This window comes from Schistocerca cancellata, chromosome 10 (assembly GCF_023864275.1).
Source record: "Schistocerca cancellata isolate TAMUIC-IGC-003103 chromosome 10, iqSchCanc2.1, whole genome shotgun sequence".
In the NCBI taxonomy this organism is placed as follows: domain Eukaryota; kingdom Metazoa; phylum Arthropoda; class Insecta; order Orthoptera; family Acrididae; genus Schistocerca; species Schistocerca cancellata.
Window position 1 is genome coordinate 52,198,680 of NC_064635.1, and position 20,700 is coordinate 52,219,379.

General features: G+C 39.7%; 1 protein-coding gene across 1 annotated transcript in view; it reads left to right on the forward strand.

The window, feature by feature from the left end:
* Positions 1–20,700, forward strand: part of LOC126106393 (E3 ubiquitin-protein ligase UHRF1-like) — a 180,483-nt gene that overhangs the window by 35,979 nt on the left and 123,804 nt on the right. Inside the window, exon 4 of the mRNA XM_049912661.1 lies at positions 2,443–3,395. Coding sequence (XP_049768618.1) covers positions 2,443–3,395 — 953 coding nt within the window. The remainder of the gene's footprint in view (positions 1–2,442; positions 3,396–20,700) is intronic.

A 20,700-nucleotide genomic window follows, 5' to 3' on the forward strand; every position in this document is an offset into this window, starting at 1 on the left:
TTTGTTTGTATATTGAAATAAAATATACAGTTTTTTTCATGGGTGATCGAAAACTTCTGACCTGTAGTGCGTAATGCTGCAATGTGATCTTTGTGCTCATTTAAGGAAGTGACTCATATTTTGTCCAGTGAGCTTCTTATTGTTATTTACTATTTACTAAGACAAGGAATAGCCATAGTAATGAAAATATAGGAAGCAGAGAAATAGGGGAGCCTAGGGCTAGTTGCTGAATTTTTTTTTTTTTTTTTTCGATAATGTTTTTGTACAAGGAGGTTTTAGAGCCAATTTTTTTTGCCTTATGCTCAGCTATCAAGAATATCACTGACTTGATATTATTTCTGGTCATGCACTCTGTAACAATTTACACCACTGTGGGACATTGTGGTACAGTGTGTGGGATAATTTGTTATACGTTGTGTAGCCCATGTATTGATAAAAAGTATTATATACTTTTTGTTTTCTCTTACAAATAATTTATCAAAATCAAAGAAGATTGTTTTGTTTTTAGAAAGTTAAAAATTTTCCTTAATAAATTTTTTAATAGTCAGTATTGGAATTAAATAACATTATTTACATACTGTTGTTTACTTGTGATCTTGACTAGTAAAAGATTTTAGGGACAACTTTTTTTAACTTTTTGTAAAATATTTAGATCATTTGTCCCCATCTTGACTATTTCAGGAATCAACAAGTTATTGATAATCTCAAATTTTCATGATCGCTTTTTCTGATACACCAACTTAAATTTCATTATCACATCGCAACTGCAGTTCTTGCAGATGCAATACATATCAAAATTTGCCACAGTAATCATGATCTCATTCTTCACTTGTACACTGAAACCATTTTGTTGGTTGCACTGATTTAGTATAAGGCTCAACCAACGAGTTTAAATTTTATAAAGTGGGTATATATGTCTGCCATGTTTGAAGCAAATTGAATACTCATTCACCATTTTTATTTGTAGTCAGGTGTGTCGTTTGCAATGTCAACCCCCTGCCCCCTTTGAAATTGACTTAACTAACTTCATATAGCTCATGCTAGCTTTATTTTTTTCTGAAAAAACAGTAAAGGGTCGTGATTTCTGTGTACACAGGCAGCAACAAGGGAAGTTTAGTAAAAATATGATAACTTTTCGATGTAGATAAAACTGCACGACAACTGAAAACATTTTCGTCCATCCACGATAACTTCTTGTTGCTCACAAACTGAATGTAAAGCAATGCAAAATAAGCAGCTACTACCTAAAGATTACAGTGTAACGTTAGATATGTTTTGGTTAACTAATAGAAGTGGTATTTTGTTTGAATGGAAATATGTAAAGTGCTATAATTATTGAGTTACAGGCTTACAATGCACTACTACTGATTGATTAAGAGTATTATTGATCAAATCTCTGCATTACTCTAGTCACTTCGATTCCTGTAATTGAACACTAAACACACTTTAGGCATGTTTAATTTGTATTTCACTAAACAAATTGCAAAGAAAAAGATGCCTCAAATGAAGCAGTTCCCTTTCCGAACAGACAAATTGTAGACTGGCTCCTCTCAGTGTTCAGGTCACTGTCAGTATGGCGGCTGAGGTAATTTTAGTTGCTGCAAGGAGTGCTGTAACTCGTGTGTTAACCGCTCTGTGAATTTAAACTTGTTGTGCTCAATGCATTCAATAGAGAACCAGTTGTTATCTTCATAAGATGACCTGTCTCGTCACATATTTTTCTTATGCTTCTCTGTCTTTGTGCTCAATTTCCCACTTGTAATGAGAGGTAAATGTATTTTCACTGTAGCATCATGAAATTTATTCCATATTTATTAGCATCTTTCCTCAGTCAAGAACCAGCCATAATGTTTGCTGCTTTTCTATACGTTTCTTTTGGCGTTGTGCATTTGTTTGTCTTATTTTTGTAATTTCTTGTGTTGCCTTCACAGGAAAACTACATAGTAAGGAACTGCATGTGACACGGGTTGTTACACTGTAACTGTAACTAGCGTAACAACTAGCCCCCAACAAAACTGTATAAATGCCCCATACATCATCATTTCATATTTGGTTCCAGATAAGCATTAGTTTTCAATTGTAGAGAAATTTCAAACTTTTTATCACAAAACTTAAGCTAAGATATTCACGTGATATGAGCTCTTACACTGACATAAAGAAAGGCTGTTGCTGTTAAAAAATACTTGGACAAAAAATAAAATTAGACAGAGAAACAGTGCTTCCTCTCACAGTCTCTCTAATACTGACAGCCTGCCCTCCAGCAACTGGCAGGAAGACTGTACTATCAGGTGCTACCTCTGCTGGAAGGAAAGTGTATTGCTACCAGTGATTAATTCAGAATTTGCACATCACAGGTTCCCCCTGTAAAAACTAGCTCTGGTCTCACCTAATATCACTTTGTTGTTCTGTATTCTGAACTTGTTTTCCTCTTTTTGTTTGCAGGTTGGCGAGTACGTTGACTTTCTGGACACACATTTTGGAGCGTGGTTTCAAGGCAAAGTTAAAGTTATTTATGTGGAGGACCAGGCACGTTTGGATGCTATTAGCGAGGACACTATCCCACCAACCCAACGGAATGGGGGACAGGAAGCTGACTACAGCAACAAAGGTGTTGGTGACAATACCAAAGATGCACCAGCTCCAAATACCTTACATAGAGACTCACCTGTGGAAATCTCTGATGACGAAGTAGTAGATGTCGTGACAGTTCGATCGAGTAGCCCCGAATCGGTAATTTACATCCCATCAGAAGAAGAACCGGTAATTTACCTTCCCCCAGATGATCCAGATGTTCAGGTAATATATGAACCAGAAATTTACGCGCCTCCAACAACCTATGTTGCTCCATACTCGCGTGGTGTAGAAACAGTTGACTTGGTTGCAAATACACCAATGTCAAATGGAAATAAACAGGTAGAACTGCAAGAAATCACTTGTGACCAGTCTTCTCATAAAATATGTGCAGTGAGTGATACAGGTGGTAAAAGAACAGTTGACTCCGTTGGTAATACACCGAGGACGAATGGAAGTAAAAAGGGTGTGCCGCAGAAAAGGACTTGTGGCCGGCCTTCAAATAAAAAAAATTCAGTGAGTGATACAAATAGTAAGATAACAGGTGACACCATTGGAAATACTCAGAGGCCAAATGAGACTAGACACGAAGCGCTGCAGAGAGCGCTGCATGAAGCACTGCAAGAAATGACTTATGACCTATCTTCCGATAGAATGAATGGAGTGAGTGATACAGATCATTCTGAAAGTGGTGACAGTGGACATTCTTCTCATATGTCACTCAAGAACACTTCACAAAGCAATGGATGGGCAGAATGTGAGGAAGCTTCCAATCAGCAAGCTCTGCCAGATGATGGTTGTTTGTATGAGATAATTAATCTGAAGTTAGTATGAATTATTTTTATTATTATTATTATTATTGTTGTTGTTATTATAATCTTTATTTTCACAATGATTAATTACTCACTACACTGTTTGAAATTCTGAAGTTGCAAGGGATGAAATACAGTGAGCAAAAGCTTACCTACTGCTTGTATAGAAATCATACTGCAGTTGCAACAGTTGAAGTAAATGCAAAAGAAGCAGTAATTGAGAGACTAGTGGGTTAGAGTAGCAGCCTATGCCCATGTTATTCAATAGGTACAGAGAGCAAGCAGTACTGGAAACCAAGGAGAAATTAGGAAAAGGAATTAAAGTTGACCGAGAAGAAATAGAAGCTTTGAGGTTTGGCAGTGACATTGTTCTGTCAGAGATAGCAAAGGACATGGAAGAGTAGTTGGTCGGAACAGGTAGTCTCTTGATAAGAGGCTACAAGATGAAAATGAAATTTATGGCCTGTAGTCAAATTAAATCAAGTAATGCTCTGGGGGGAGTAGCAGCTGGATTTTGCTATTTGGGTAGAAAAGAAAGTAATGATAGAAGAAATAAAGGCCAATTTGCACTGGTCTTCACTTCATGTCACATCACCTCTAACCATTCCAGAATGCATTTCAAATGACAGTTTTCACACAGTCAGCCAGCCAACATTCATTTCACATCAAGGTTCCTCAGGAAGAAAGTTTGAGCTTTTAGCCCAAAGGCCTTCTTGTAAAGTAGAAAGCATACAAGCACACAGCCACACGATGGCTGTCTCTGGCTGCAGAGGCCGGGTTCCATATAGCAACTGCACTCGATGGAAGAAGCAATGAGTGGCGGGGATTAGTGGCTGGAGCAGGGAGGGGGGGGGGGGTGTAGTTCTGCCTTTGGGAGCATGCAAGGACATGGTGGCGATAGGGTAGCACTGCTAGGTGCAGTTGAGTGGCTTGGGGGGGGGGGGGGCAGAAAGGGAGGAAGAGGAAAAGGCTAGTGGGTGTGTTGGTGGAATAGAAGGCTGTGTAATTGAGTATGGGCAGGGAAAGGGATAGGTGGCTGAAGGACAGGGACTAATGAAGGTGGATTAGAGACTAAGAAGGTGGATGCCGAGGTGGTTCCAGAAACATAGCATATATTGCAGGTAGAATTCCCACCTGTGCAGTTCAGAAAAGCTGGTGTTGATGAGAAGGATCCAGACTGTGCAGGCTGTGAAGCAGTAATGGAACTGTAGCACATTGTGTTGGGCAGCATGTTCAGCTGCTGGGTGGCTCAGCTGTCTCTTGGCCACAGTTTGTCAATGGCCATTCATGCAGATGGACAGCTTGTTGGTTGCCATGTCCACAGAAAATGCAACACAGTGGTTGCAGCTTGGTTTATAGATCACATGACTGTTTTCACATGTAGCCTTTGACGGGATAGATGATGCCTGTGACTGGACTGGAGCAGGTGATGGGAGGATGCATGGGACGGTCTTGCATGTAGGTCTGTTACAGGAATATGAACCATGAGAGAAGAGATTGGGAGTGGGGATGGACAACGATATTGTGTAGATTCACTGGGCAGCAGAATACCACTATTGAAAGAGTGGGAAGGATAGTGGGTTGGATATTTCTCATTTCAGGGCACGATGAGAGGTGTTTGAAATCCTAGCGAATAATGTGATTCCTTTGCTCCAGTCCTGGTTGGAACTTAGTCATGAGGGGAGTGCACCTTTGTGGGCAGACAGTGGGTGTGAGAGAGGTGGTAGGTGACTGGAGGGAAAGCCACAGGAGATTTGTTTTTTGTATATGGTTGTGAGGTAATTTCAGTCAGTTAGAGGGGAACTACTCAACTACGCATGTTACAGTCACTAGTGACTATACTGTATGGAAGGGATGGGTGGCAGCTGTTAAAGTGGAGGTATTGCTGGTGGTTGGTTGGTTTTATATGGATTGAGGTACTGATATAGCCTTCTGTGAGGTGGAGGTCGGCATCAAGGAAGGTGCCTTGTTGCAGTTGAGTGGGACCAGGGGCAAGCAAATAGAGGAGATGATGTTGAGGTTCCGGAGGAATGTGGAGAGGGTGTCAGCACCCTCTGTCCAAATCATGAAGGCATCATGAATGAATCTGAAACTGGTGAGAGTATTGGGATTCTGAGTGTTGATAAAGTATTCGTCTAGATGGCTCTCGATAGGTTGGCGCAGGATGCTGCCATGCAGGTGCCATTGCTGTACCGTGGATTTGTTTGTAGGTAATGCCTTCAAAGGTGAAGTAAAAAAAAAGTACATGGAGATATAGTTGGTCACGGTGACCAGGAAAGAGGTTGTAAGTTTGAAATCAGTCAGGTGTTGGGAAAGGTAGTGTCCAATAAGAGCAAGGCTGTTGACATTAAGGAAGTTAGTGTAGAGGAAGATGGCATCAGTGGTAGTGAACAAGGCACCATATGGTAAAGGAACAGGAATTGTGGAGAGGCAGTGGAGGAAATGGTAGTTGTATTTTATGTAGGAGGAGAGGCTACAGGTAATAAGCTGAAGATGCTGCCCCACAAGAGCAGAGAGTCTCTCGGAGGGGGCACAGTAAATGGACAAAATAGGGTATTCTGGGCAGATGAGTTTATGGATTTTAGGAAGCATGTAGAAGTTATGAGTGCTGGGAGTGGTATGGGTGAGGAGAGATACTTGGGAGAGGTTCTGTAGTGGGACTAAAGATTTGAGGAGAAACTGGGGATGCTGTTGGATTTCGGAATGGGGTCACTCTGACAAGGTTTGTAGGAATCTGATAGCTGACAGAGTCCCTCTGCCAGGTAATCCTTGTGGTTCAGAACCACAGTGGTGGAGTCTTTACTGGCAGGTAGGATTGCTATAAGCAGTGTGGCCCCAGCAGCCAGAGACAGTGGTCATGTGTGTGCGTGTTGTGCTTGTGTGAATGTGTGTGTTTTCTACTTTAGAAGAAGACCTTTTGGCGGGAAGCTGAAATGTATGACAAGTCTTTCTACTGTTTACAAAACGGTTGTAGATTGCACAGTACTTTTATTAACTTAAGAACAATGCGTTTTGCCTGGATAAGGCATCATCAGGTTATGTTAAACAATCAGAAATTTTCTGCCGAAAAGCATCTGTCAAGAAGGCAAGATGTATTGAAAGGCAACTTCATGGATACAATGACAGGCTTTTAGTATGTTTTATTTGATATCTTATCTTCTTGATGGATACTTTTTGGCAGACAATTTTCTGGTTTTATAACATAACCTGATGATGCCCTATCTGGGTGAAATGCATTGTTCCTAAGTTAATAAAGAATATTGTGCAACCTACATTTGTTTTTTTTTTAAATAATAGCCACAGAAGGTTGCTGTACCACAACACAAGATGTAATGGATAATTTTTATAACAATCTTTTTGTTGTGCTTGTGTGCGACTCAGTGTCTCCTTTACACTGAGGTGACGAAAGGGATGGCAATATGCACATACACAGATGGCAGTAGTATTGTGTGCACAAGGTATGAAAAGGCAGTGCATCAGCAGAGCTGTCATTTGTACTTGGGTGATTCATGTGGAGAGGTTTCTGATGTGATTATGATGGTAATTAACAGACTTTGAATGCAGAATGGTTGTTGGATCCAAATGCGTGGGACATTCCGTTTCAGTATTCAGTATTTAGTATTCCAAGATCTGCAGTGTCAAGAGTGTGCTGAGAATACGAAATTTCGGGCATTACCTCTCACCACATACAACTCGGTGGCCGATGGTCTTCACTTGATGACTGAGAGCAGTGGTGTTTGCATAGAGTTGTCAGTGGTAACGGACAAGCAGGACTGCAAGAAATAACCACAGAAATCAATGTAGGATGTACAACAAATGTATCCATTAGGATACTGCAACAAAATTTGATGTTAATGGGCTATGACAACAGATGACTGACGTGAGTGCCTGCAGTGGCTTTCCTTGGCTCTTGACCAATACAGTTGGCCTGGTCAGATGAGTCCCAATTTCAGTTGGCTGGAGCTGATGGTAGAGTTCAAGTGTGGCCACACCTCACGAAGCTGTGGACCCAAGTTGTGAAAGAGTCACTGTGCAAGCTGGTGGTGGTTCCTTAATGGTGTGGGCTGTGTTTACATGGAGTGGACTGAGTCCTCTGGTCCAACTGAGCCCATATTTGACTGGGAATGTTTACGTTTGGCTACTTGGAGACCATTTCCAGCCGTTTGTGGACTTTATATCCCCAAACAATGGCGGAATTTTTACGAATGACAGTGTGCCATTTCACTGAGCCACAATTGTTTATGATTGGTTTCAAGAGCATTCTGGATGGTTTGAGCAAATGATCTGGCCACCCAGATCTCCTTACATAAATCCCATCGAACATTCGTGGGACATAATCGAGATATCAGTTTGTGTGCAAAATCCTGCACTGAAAACACTTCTACAGTCCTGGACAGCTGTAAAGGCAGCAGGGGATTTCCAACAACTTGTCGAGTCCATCCCACGTCGAGTTGCTGCACTGTACTGGGCTAAAGGAGGTCCAACACAATATTAGGAGATAACCCATGGCTTTTGTCTCCTCAACACGTATGATGAGTAGCAATCTGTCATTTTTATAATATTATTGTTATTCTATCCTGGAGTTTCCATTGTTTGAAAAATTATTTAGGTTTTCCAATAACAAACAGATCTGACATCCATACTGTATACAAATAAGAACACAAGTTAATGAAGCAATTGTCATTGAATAACATTATAAGTGAAAAAGTCAGCGCAAGCGAAGGAGAAAAATACCGTCATTTGTGACATTATGAATGATCTAAGGAAGAAAAAGATGTGGATGAGGTAAACAGGCTCTGTTTATTTCCTCATAAATATTGTTTGTATAAGTTTTTGCTTGCAAATAAATGTTGATGTATTGAAAAGTTGTTTCAATTCTCAGCACTTTACTACGCAAAAAGTTATGAAGAACATATGTTATGAAATTTGCTTTGGTAATTAATAAACTTAATTGTTGTTAGTTCCTCAATTCCGAAACTATACTCTGACATCGTGTGTCACAGATGATAACTCGTAACAACACTTTCACTGTTCAGTGATGGGTTAATAGAATTAATGTGAATTTGACATGACAGACAGTGTGAACACACCATGATGTGACGGCCAGTGTGAATTGGCGTTAAGGAGCGGCAGAGGTGGAAGAGGGAATGGGGGGGATTGGGAGGAACACAGTCCGTGAAGGCCCAAGGGATATCTACCAGCTGCCCTGTCATCCTCTGCATTGCAGCGTCATGTGGATTAGATTAGATTAATACTAGTTCCAAGGATCATGAATACGATATTTCGTAATGATGTGGAACGAGTCAAATTTTCCAATACATGACATAATTAAGTTAATTTAACAACATAATTAAGTTAATATAACAACTTTTCTATTTTTTTTGTTTTTTTTAATTTTTTAAATAATTTTTTTCTTTTTTTCTTAATTTATATCTAAAAATTCCTCTATGGAGTAGAAGGAGTTGTCATTCAGAAATTCTTTTAATTTCTTCTTAAATACGTGTTGGTTATCTGTCAGACTTTTGATACTATTTGGTAAGTGACCAAAGACTTTAGTGGCAGTATAATTCACCCCTTTCTGTGACAAAAGTTAGATTTAATCTTGTATAGTGAAAATCATCCTTTCTCCTAGTATTGTAGTTATGCACGCTGCTATTACTTTTGAATAGGGTTTGATTGTTAATAACAAATTTCATAAGAGAGTATATATACTGAGAAGCTACTGTGAATATCCCTAGATCCTTAAATAAATGTCTGCAAGATGATCTTGGGTGGACTCCAGCTATTATTCTGATTACACGCTTTTGTGCAATAAATACTTTATTCCTCAGTGATGAATTACCCCAAAATATGATGCCATATGCAAGCAATGAGTGAAAATAGGCGTAGTAAGCTAATTTACTAAGATGTTTATCACCAAAATTTGCAATGACCCTTATTGCATAAGTAGCTGAACTCAAACGTTTCAGCAGATCATCAATGTGTTTCTTCCAATTTAATGTCTCATCAATGGACACACCTTAGCTATCTGCTTCTGATTAAGGTCTATATTTATTAATGGCGTCATACCATTTGCTGTACGGAACTGTATGTACTGTGTCTTATCAAAATTTAGTGAGAGTCCGTTTACAAGGAACCACTTAGTAATTTTCTGAAAGACATTATTGACAATTTCATCAGTTAATTCTTGTTTGTCAGGTGTGATTAGTATACTTGTATCATCAGCAAAGAGAACTAACTTTGCCTCTTCATGAATATAGAATGGCAAGTCATTAATATATATTAAGAACAACAAAGGACCCAAGACTGACCCTTGTGGGACCCCATTGTTGATAGTTCCCCAGTTTGAGGAATGTGCTGATCTTTGCATATTATGAGATCTGCTTATTTCAACTTTCTGCACTCTTCCAGTTAGGTACGAATTAAACCATTTGTGCACTGCCCCACTCATGCCACAATACTTGAGCTTGTCTAGCAGAATTTCATGATTTACACAATCAAAAGCCTCTGAGAGATCACAAAAAATCCCAATGGGTGGTGTTCGGTTATTCAGATCATTCAAAATTTGATTGGTGAAAGCATATATGGCATTTTCTGTTGAAAAACCTTTCTGGAAACCAAACTGACATTTTGTTAGTACTTCATTTTTACAGATATGTGAAGCTACTCCTGAATACATTACTTTCTCAAAAATTTTGGATAAAGCTGTTAGAAGGGAGATTGGACGGTAATTGTTGACATCAGATCTATCCCCCTTTTTATGCAAAGGTATAACAATAGCATATTTCAGTCTATCAGGGAAAATGCCCTGTTCCAGAGAGCTATTACACAGGTGGCTGAGAATCTTACTTAACTGTTGAGAGCAAGCTTTTAGTATTTTGCTGGAAATGCCATCAATTCCGTGTGAGTTTTTGCTTTTAAGCAAGTTTATTATTTTCCTAATTTCAGAGGGAGAAGTGGGTGAGATTTCAATTGTATCAAATTGCATAGGTATGGCCTCTTCCATTAACAGCCTAGCATCTTCTAATGAACACCTGGATCCTACTATATCCACATTTAGAAAATGATTATTAAAAATATTTTCAAGTTCTGACTTTTTGTTCGTAAAGTTTTCATTCAATTTGATGGTAATACTGTCTTCCTGTGCTCTTGGTTGACCTGTTTCTCTTTTAATAATATTCCAAATTGTTTTAATTTTATTATCAGAGTTGCTGATTTCAGACATGACACACATACTTCTGGATTTTTTAATAACTTTTCTTAATATAGCACAGTAGTTTTTATAATGTTTGATAGTTTCTGGGTCACTACTCTTTCTTGCTGTCAGATACATTTCCCTTTTCCAGTTACAAGATATTTTTATACCCTTAGTAAGCCATGGTTTGTTACATGGTTTCTTACGAGTATGTTTAACTATTTTCTTGGGAAAGCAGTTTTCAAATGCATTTACAAAAGTGTCATGAAATAAATTATATTTTAAATTGGCATCAGGTTCATGGTACACCTCATCCCAGTCTAACTGCTGGAGGATTCCCTGAAATTTGCAATTGTTAAATCGTTGACTGAACGTACTACTTTGGAGGACTGTTTAGTGCTGCTGAGTGGAGCTATGTCATATATTGTAACTAGCTGTGCACCATGATCAGAAAGATCATTCTCAACAGGCTGAGCATTTATCTGGTTAAACTTGTCTTGGTCTATAAAGAAGTTATCTATCAGTGAGCTGCTATCCTTTACCACCCGAGTAGGAAAATCAATAACGGGTGTCAAATTGAAAGAACCGAGTAATACTTAAAAGATCATTTTTCCTATTACCCTCTTTCAGAGAATCTACATTGAAGTCACCACAGATAATAATTTGCTTCCCCCTGTCTGGCAGATAGCACAACAAGGAGTCCAAATTTTTCAGAAATAGATGAAAATTTCCCGAGGGGGACCTATATACAGTTACAATTATAAATGTGCCTTTATTTAATTTAAGCTCACAGGCACATGCTTCTATATGTTTCTCTACACAAAAATTTTGTTTCTATACTTTTTGCACAATGATAACTTTTGACATATATGGCAACTCCTCCTTTCTCCATATTTTCTCTAATTACATGTGCAGAGAGCTTATATATAATTAAGTTAATATAACAACTTTTCTATTTTTTTTTGTTTTTTTTAATTTTTTAAATAATTTTTTTCTTTTTTTCGTAATTTATATCTAAAAATTCCTCTATGGAGTAGAAGGAGTTGTCATTCAGAAATTCTTTTAATTTCTTCTTAAATACGTGTTGGTTATCTGTCAGACTTTTGATACTATTTGGTAAGTGACCAAAGACTTTAGTGGCAGTATAATTCACCCCTTTCTGTGACAAAAGTTAGATTTAATCTTGTATAGTGAAAATCATCCTTTCTCCTAGTATTGTAGTTATGCACGCTGCTATTACTTTTGAATAGGGTTTGATTGTTAATAACAAATTTCATAAGAGAGTATATATACTGAGAAGCTACTGTGAATATCCCTAGATCCTTAAATAAATGTCTGCAAGATGATCTTGGGTGGACTCCAGCTATTATTCTGATTACACGCTTTTGTGCAATAAATACTTTATTCCTCAGTGATGAATTACCCCAAAATATGATGCCATATGCAAGCAATGAGTGAAAATAGGCGTAGTAAGCTAATTTACTAAGATGTTTATCACCAAAATTTGCAATGACCCTTATTGCATAAGTAGCTGAACTCAAACGTTTCAGCAGATCATCAATGTGTTTCTTCCAATTTAATGTCTCATCAATGGACACACCTTAGCTATCTGCTTCTGATTAAGGTCTATATTTATTAATGGCGTCATACCATTTGCTGTACGGAACTGTATGTACTGTGTCTTATCAAAATTTAGTGAGAGTCCGTTTACAAGGAACCACTTAGTAATTTTCTGAAAGACATTATTGACAATTTCATCAGTTAATTCTTGTTTGTCAGGTGTGATTAGTATACTTGTATCATCAGCAAAGAGAACTAACTTTGCCTCTTCATGAATATAGAATGGCAAGTCATTAATATATATTAAGAACAACAAAGGACCCAAGACTGACCCTTGTGGGACCCCATTGTTGATAGTTCCCCAGTTTGAGGAATGTGCTGATCTTTGCATATTATGAGATCTGCTTATTTCAACTTTCTGCACTCTTCCAGTTAGGTACGAATTAAACCATTTGTGCACTGCCCCACTCATGCCACAATACTTGAGCTTGTCTAGCAGAATTTCATGATTTACACAATCAAAAGCCTCTGAGAGATCACAAAAAATCCCAATGGGTGGTGTTCGGTTATTCAGATCATTCAAAATTTGATTGGTGAAAGCATATATGGCATTTTCTGTTGAAAAACCTTTCTGGAAACCAAACTGACATTTTGTTAGTACTTCATTTTTACAGATATGTGAAGCTACTCCTGAATACATTACTTTCTCAAAAATTTTGGATAAAGCTGTTAGAAGGGAGATTGGACGGTAATTGTTGACATCAGATCTATCCCCCTTTTTATGCAAAGGTATAACAATAGCATATTTCAGTCTATCAGGGAAAATGCCCTGTTCCAGAGAGCTATTACACAGGTGGCTGAGAATCTTACTTAACTGTTGAGAGCAAGCTTTTAGTATTTTGCTGGAAATGCCATCAATTCCGTGTGAGTTTTTGCTTTTAAGCAAGTTTATTATTTTCCTAATTTCAGAGGGAGAAGTGGGTGAGATTTCAATTGTATCAAATTGCATAGGTATGGCCTCTTCCATTAACAGCCTAGCATCTTCTAATGAACACCTGGATCCTACTATATCCACATTTAGAAAATGATTATTAAAAATATTTTCAAGTTCTGACTTTTTGTTCGTAAAGTTTTCATTCAATTTGATGGTAATACTGTCTTCCTGTGCTCTTGGTTGACCTGTTTCTCTTTTAATAATATTCCAAATTGTTTTAATTTTATTATCAGAGTTGCTGATTTCAGACATGACACACATACTTCTGGATTTTTTAATAACTTTTCTTAATATAGCACAGTAGTTTTTATAATGTTTGATAGTTTCTGGGTCACTACTCTTTCTTGCTGTCAGATACATTTCCCTTTTCCAGTTACAAGATATTTTTATACCCTTAGTAAGCCATGGTTTGTTACATGGTTTCTTACGAGTATGTTTAACTATTTTCTTGGGAAAGCAGTTTTCAAATGCATTTACAAAAGTGTCATGAAATAAATTATATTTTAAATTGGCATCAGGTTCATGGTACACCTCATCCCAGTCTAACTGCTGGAGGATTCCCTGAAATTTGCAATTGTTAAATCGTTGACTGAACGTACTACTTTGGAGGACTGTTTAGTGCTGCTGAGTGGAGCTATGTCATATATTGTAACTAGCTGTGCACCATGATCAGAAAGATCATTCTCAACAGGCTGAGCATTTATCTGGTTAAACTTGTCTTGGTCTATAAAGAAGTTATCTATCAGTGAGCTGCTATCCTTTACCACCCGAGTAGGAAAATCAATAACGGGTGTCAAATTGAAAGAACCGAGTAATACTTAAAAGATCATTTTTCCTATTACCCTCTTTCAGAGAATCTACATTGAAGTCACCACAGATAATAATTTGCTTCCCCCTGTCTGGCAGATAGCACAACAAGGAGTCCAAATTTTTCAGAAATAGATGAAAATTTCCCGAGGGGGACCTATATACAGTTACAATTATAAATGTGCCTTTATTTAATTTAAGCTCACAGGCACATGCTTCTATATGTTTCTCTACACAAAAATTTTGTTTCTATACTTTTTGCACAATGATAACTTTTGACATATATGGCAACTCCTCCTTTCTCCATATTTTCTCTAATTACATGTGCAGAGAGCTTATATCCACTTACATTTACCTTATTCATATCAGTAAAAATGTGATGAGGTATGGAGGGGCAGGTGCTCAGCACACCACTCTCCTGACTGTTTCTCAGATTGTGAGCAGCTGCTACTCACAAGGGAATGGTCAGACTTGTCATGTTGAAACCTGTGTTGCTTTTTTTACCACCGTGAGTTAACATTGTAAGAAGTCTGTATGCAGAATTTTAGCTGCTGACATGAACTGGAAGTCTGTAAACAATTTGATGAAGTAAGACATTATTGTCGCATGGTTTCCGCGCTTATAACTGCCTCTTGTACAACCCTGACCCCTCTCGCTACGTTATACCAACGCCATCTAGGGACAAGGTGGCGTTAGCTACGCGCCGCTCTCTTGCCACAGCAGTGAGAGAGCTGATTCCCCCAGTGAAAGGGATCGTATGATAATTAAACATTCATTGACAAATATGGCTGATATGTTTTCTACAACATTCTTTCCAAATAGCTATGAAATAGACACAAATAAATATACGGTTTAGAACACGTCCAAATTTTATTTCTTGTAATTACCTCAAAAATGCGAAATATTGATACAATGTTCAAAACATAGTTTTTTGTGCACCAAGAACATACAAGCAAAGATGACATAAGACAGCCCTGCGAATCACAGACGTTGTTAGATGTCCGTAGACAAAACTGGGCTGGCATTAGGAATGAATCAGGCCTAGTATCAGTATATTTCAAGGAGTGCCACGCATATTTAATCAAATTCTGAAACCGTGGGGAGGAAAATTGATAATGTACTACTGATTGCAGCTTGAGAATATTGTCACGGTGATACACAGGAAATTGCAGTGTTCTGCACACAATAATTTTCTCTGTTAGTTTTCTGTAAAATGCCTTCCACTGACGGAAAAATTCTCTGTCCAAAGGTTGGATTACGTTCATCGTGCCGGGTGGAATGTGAAGTATCTCTACTTCTTTGTCAGGGTGGGCTCGAAATACAGCTTTTAATGAATCAGACCTTTTATGACCTGACCACGAATCTAGAAGGAGAAGAGATTTGTTCCCGCAGAACGCAAGAAAAGCATGGCGCATGAAAAGTGTAACGTTTTCATTTCCCATTTTTCCAGACTTCGATGCGTCTACCGCAAGATTGTTTGCGTAGAACATTGTTCTTTTCACACGTGGTCCAAAACGTCCAGTTGGTTCTTGAAGACACACATATAGGCTAGTTTAGGCAGTAATGAACCATCCAGACTAATTATGGGCATTATAGTGTATGAATGGGTGAGTGCAGTCGTGGACTGCGCAATCGCCTCAATATGTTTTTCCCCTTTGAATGTCAGTGTTCTTTTCGCACGCATTTCTTTTTGAAAACCTGACTGATCTGCATTGTACACGTACGATTCACTAAAACTAGCGATCTTATTTTTTGCATTCATAAGAAAAGCTTCTATCATTTCGATTTGTGTCACTTCATTTTCCGACCTGTTTCTCGATACAAATTTTATTATTTTTATTGCCACAATTTTATGTGATCTTTTGAAGCGACTAATCCAACTTTGATAAGCTGTAAATTCTTTAGCGCCTATCGCGTTGGCAATCTCTAACGCCCAATCACGCAAAGTTGTATCGCTGACATTAAATGACTGTTGTCTGGCATCGGTAAATAGCTCAAAAAGTCGAGCATTTATCTCCGTCGCAATTTCCAGTCGACTCTTACATCATCCACCGACTTCCTTTTTTCATCTATACAATTCACGTTCAGAATGGACAAACCGATACTTACTTTGAACAGTACTTACACAAAGGCGTTTCTTACCACTTTCGTTCAACCAATACGTCACCGCTTTTTCTTTGTCTGATAAGGTAATTGTAGTTGCTGGTGTTACTTTCGGATGGTACGTGGCACTATCACTCGAAGAGTCTTCATGAGTGCAACTTTCGTCGGTGTCTTCACCGTCTGTAGATTCACAGTCTGTAATATCGAGTGTTTCCGTTGTTTCTAGCCACATGTCTGCGCCATTTACATGCTCGTCTAGAAGTTTAACAACCATCTCTTTAAATATGTCTGCTTGTGTCTGTATATGTGTGGATGGATATGTGTGTGTGTACGAGTGTATACCCGTCCTTTTTTTCCCCATAAGGTAAGTCTTTCCGCTCCCGGGACTGGAATGACTCCTTACCCTCTCCCTTAAAACCCACATCCTTTCGTCTTTCCCTCTCCTTCCCTCTTTCCTGATGAGGCAACAGTTTGTTGCAAAAGCTTGAATTTTGTGTGTATGTTTGTGTTCGTTTGTGTGTCTGTCGACCTGCCAGCACTTTCATTTGGTAAGTCACATCATCTTTGTTTTTAGGTCTTTAAATATGTCTGCTTGTGTCTGTATATGTGTGGATGGATATGTGTGTGTGTGCGAGTGTATACCCGTCCTTTTTTCCCCATAAGGTAAGTCTTTCCGCTCCCGGGACTGGAATGACTCCTTACCCTCTCCCTTAAAACCCACATCCTTTCGTCTTTCCCTCTCCTTCCCTCTTTCCTGATGAGGCAACAGTTTGTTGGGAAAGCTTGAATTTTGTGTGTATGTTTGTGTTCGTTTGTGTGTCTGTCGACCTGCCAGCACTTTCATTTGGTAAGTCACATCATCTTTGTTTTTAGGTATAGTTTAACAACCATGTCGCACAACACAGTTTTTATGCGTGTTTTCTGTTGATTGCTTCATTTGGCATCTGTGGCATATCTCCATGGCAAGCAGCAAAACATTTACAGGGTTCACCATCACCTGGGAGGGGAGATTGAATGTTCACCGTAAAGTGGCTTGCGGAGTATAGATGAACATGTACAGAACATCTTTCACATCTCTAACCAGTTTCAGGACGGTATGTTTCGAAATACGTACCAGAAATTAAAAGGACGTGGATGCCATAGAAACAAATATTCGTTTCCCCTTTCCACCAAAACCGTGCAGCGATATTCCTCTTTAGTGAACGCCGCGATAAGACGGCCGCACTTGCCGACCATGCGCACAACGCTCGCGACTCGCCATTTCCAGGGGTGGCCAGCCGTCACTGCAAGCGCCAAGCAAGAAACACAGCCATGTTCGTGATTTTTTTTAGGTGACTTCCAGTTCATGTCAGCAGCTACAATTCTGCATACGGACCTTTTGCACAGTTAGATAACAGTGCTAAAAAAAGCAATACATGTTTCGGCATGACAAGTATGACCATTCCCTTGTCAGTCAAGTAGCTCCAGAATCGGTATCACAAGGCTGAGACCAGCAAAATAAGCTCTTCTGAAAAAAAGAAATATGTTAACAGTAAATATAAATTTAAGTGTTAGGAAGTCTTTTCAGAAGCAGTTTGCCTGGAGTGTAACCTTATAAAGTGAAACATGGATTATAAGCACTATGTACGAAAGGAGAGTAGAAGTTTTTGAAGTGTGGTGGGACAGAGAATGATGGAGGTAGGTGGATAGGCTGGGTAACGAATGAAGAGGTATTGAAACAAATTGGGGAGGAAAGAAATTTGTGGCATAGCTGAAATGAATGAAGGGGTGGGTGCAGAGAACACTACCTGAGGCATCGAGGTATAGATCTGTGGGTAATGGAGGGGGGTTAAAATTGTGAGGGGACACCAGGGCTCAAATACAATAAGCAGTTTGGAATAGTTATGCACAAATGAAAAGCATAGGTTGGCAGGGTTAGCTGCACCAAACCAGTCTTCGCACTAATTTGGACCGGGGGGGTTTAGGTCCCAACACCTGGAAAGATTATTTGATCTGATGACAGCATATGTTAGCTGGGGGATAGTAGATGTACCACTAATGGTTTCAGTGTCAGCTGCAAGTGGGCGGCATTTAGCATAATTTTCAAAACATCACCTTCATCTCTTCCTTGCAGATTAAAATTGTGTGCCACACTGAGACTCGAACCTGGGACTTTTGCCTTTTGTGAGCAAGTGTTTTACCAATTGAGCTATGTGAGCGTAATGTGTGACGTGCCCTCACGGCTTTACTTCCACCAATACCTTATCTCCTATCTTAAAAAACTTCACATTAGTTCTCCAGCATGCCTTGTGGTACTAGCACTCCTCAAAGAAAGGGTATTGTGGGGACATGGCTTAGCCACAACCTGAGTTATTGTTTCCAGAATAAATTTTCACTCTGCAGTGGAGTGTGCAGTGATTTGAAACTTCCTGGCAGATTAAAACAGTGCGGTGGAGCAGGACTTGTACCCGGCACATTTGGCTTTGCAGGCAGATGCTTCCTTCCAGGAGTGCTAGTCCCGTGAGGCAGGCAAAGAACTTCTGCAAAGTCTGGAAGGCTGGAGATGAGATACTGGCAGAAGTAATGCTGTGGGGGTGGGTAACGAGTAGTGCATATCTTGCTGTATAATGAAAATTCCTTCTGCTAGAGGTATAGTCCGAAAATGTTCTGTGCACCTTCTGCCAAACACTTAAGGGTGAATTATAAAGTGATTGTATAAATGTAGAAGTAAACAGAACATCTCTCACAGAGTGGATACGAGCATTGTGGCCCAAGAAATGTCAACACAAACCATTGGAAACAGGTTACTAGTGGTGGGACTAAGGGCTTGTCCATCTGCAGCATGTTTTCTGCTCGTGCATGCACAATTCTACTGGTGCATCAGAGGATCACTCACACAGTCAGGGTGGCTGCTATCTCACAGTGCTCTCATCTGAGGCACAGTGGTTCCACCCCAAGCCTTCCAGTGTAACCAGCCCTCAGTATGTGCAGTGTTGTTAGACTAGCTCTTCTGCTGTTTTTACAAGGCAATGTGCAGTTGCAGCAGTATGATACCCACCCACTGCCTGTGAAACTCTGCAAGAAGTGCAACAGTCTCCATGTCCAGTATGATCGTCAGACATGTTTCTAATGTAGAGAGAAAGAGAGAGAGAGAGAGAGAGAGAGAGAGAGAGAGAGAGAGAGAGAGGTAGGTCTGCATCTTGCCTTTATGTGTACTCAAGTTGCTTGACCCATGTAATTCAGCAAACATCCACCAGATATGTAGCCACTTTCGGTGCTGGTAGCAGCTGCATTTGCCTTTGTTCAGTCATTTGGACATCTTGTGTTCAAATGGTCCAGCTGTCTAATCACCTGATAACCATTCAGTTGCGCTGTGCATGATTGTGGCACGACATTGTGCGACTAAAGTATGTAAGCTAAGCCTGTCTCCAAAGAGAGTATCCTGAATATGAAATACAGCACTCATATCAATATTAGGGAAAGATTTACACTAGTGACTAATCTGGATTGAAGTTAGGTTTTCTTTGTGTTCTGTGCAGGTGCTCTGCTCTTCTCCCATTCAGTTCCATTACAGCACATCTGAAGTAAAATGTCTGCAGAACAAGCTAAAGTGTGAGCTCTGCAGTATTTGCCAACTTCAGTGGAAGGTACTATAACTACGTGGCCCAGCCACATTAATGTGACCACCACTGTATATAAAGCATCTCACATGGGACTCTGAAACATTACAGTTGTCATAATGCAGAAGGGCATAACCATTGGCCTTCAGGTCAAAGGTGGAAGCATTTTTAAAATGGCTAATTTTGTAAACTGTTCGTGTGCTGCTGTGGTTAAAGTATATCGTGCTTAGCAAAGTGGTGCTATCCAAAACCGGCACCGAGACAACTGTAATGCAACGTGGGCCATAGGTGACAGTTATGAACAACAGCTGTGTGAGCAACTGACCACCCAGATGAACCAAGGAGCTACGTGCGTGGTGTGAAGCCCACTATAATGAATTTACGCTACTCCCTTGGCCTTCAAACTCCGTCATTTAAATACATTCGAGAATCTGTGGGACCACTCCAGTCAGGCCGTTTGGGTCATGGATCCTCAGCCAAAAATCTATCTCAGCTGGCCATGGCACTGAACTTAGAGTGGCTCCACATCCACTTCGGTACCTTCCAAAACCTCGTTAACTCTCTTTCTGCACGACCAAGTGCAAAACGTGGCTATTGAGGCTTTTAACAGGTGGTCTCATTAATGTGACTGGACCGTATAAAAAGTACATAGAAAAGTGTGTTACATCTAAGTCCGTTTACGTAGATAGCAGGTTGAGGATGAGATTTTCACTCTGCAGCGGAGTGCGCGCCGATATGAAACTTCCTGGCAGATTAAAACTGTGTGCCAGACCGAGACTCGAACTCAGGACCTTTGCCTTTTGCGGGCAAGTGCTCTACCAACTGAGGCAAAGGTCATGAGTTCGAGTCTTGGTCCGGCACACAGTTTTAATCTGCCAGGAAGTTTCATATCAGCGCACACTCTGCTGCAGAGTGAAAATCTCATTCTGGAAACATCGCCCAGGCTGTGGCTAAGCAATGTCTCCGCAATATCCTTTCTGTCAGGAGTGCTAGTTCTGCAAGGTTCACAGGAGAGCTTCTGCAAAGTTTGAAAGGTAGGAGACGAGGTACTGGCAGAAG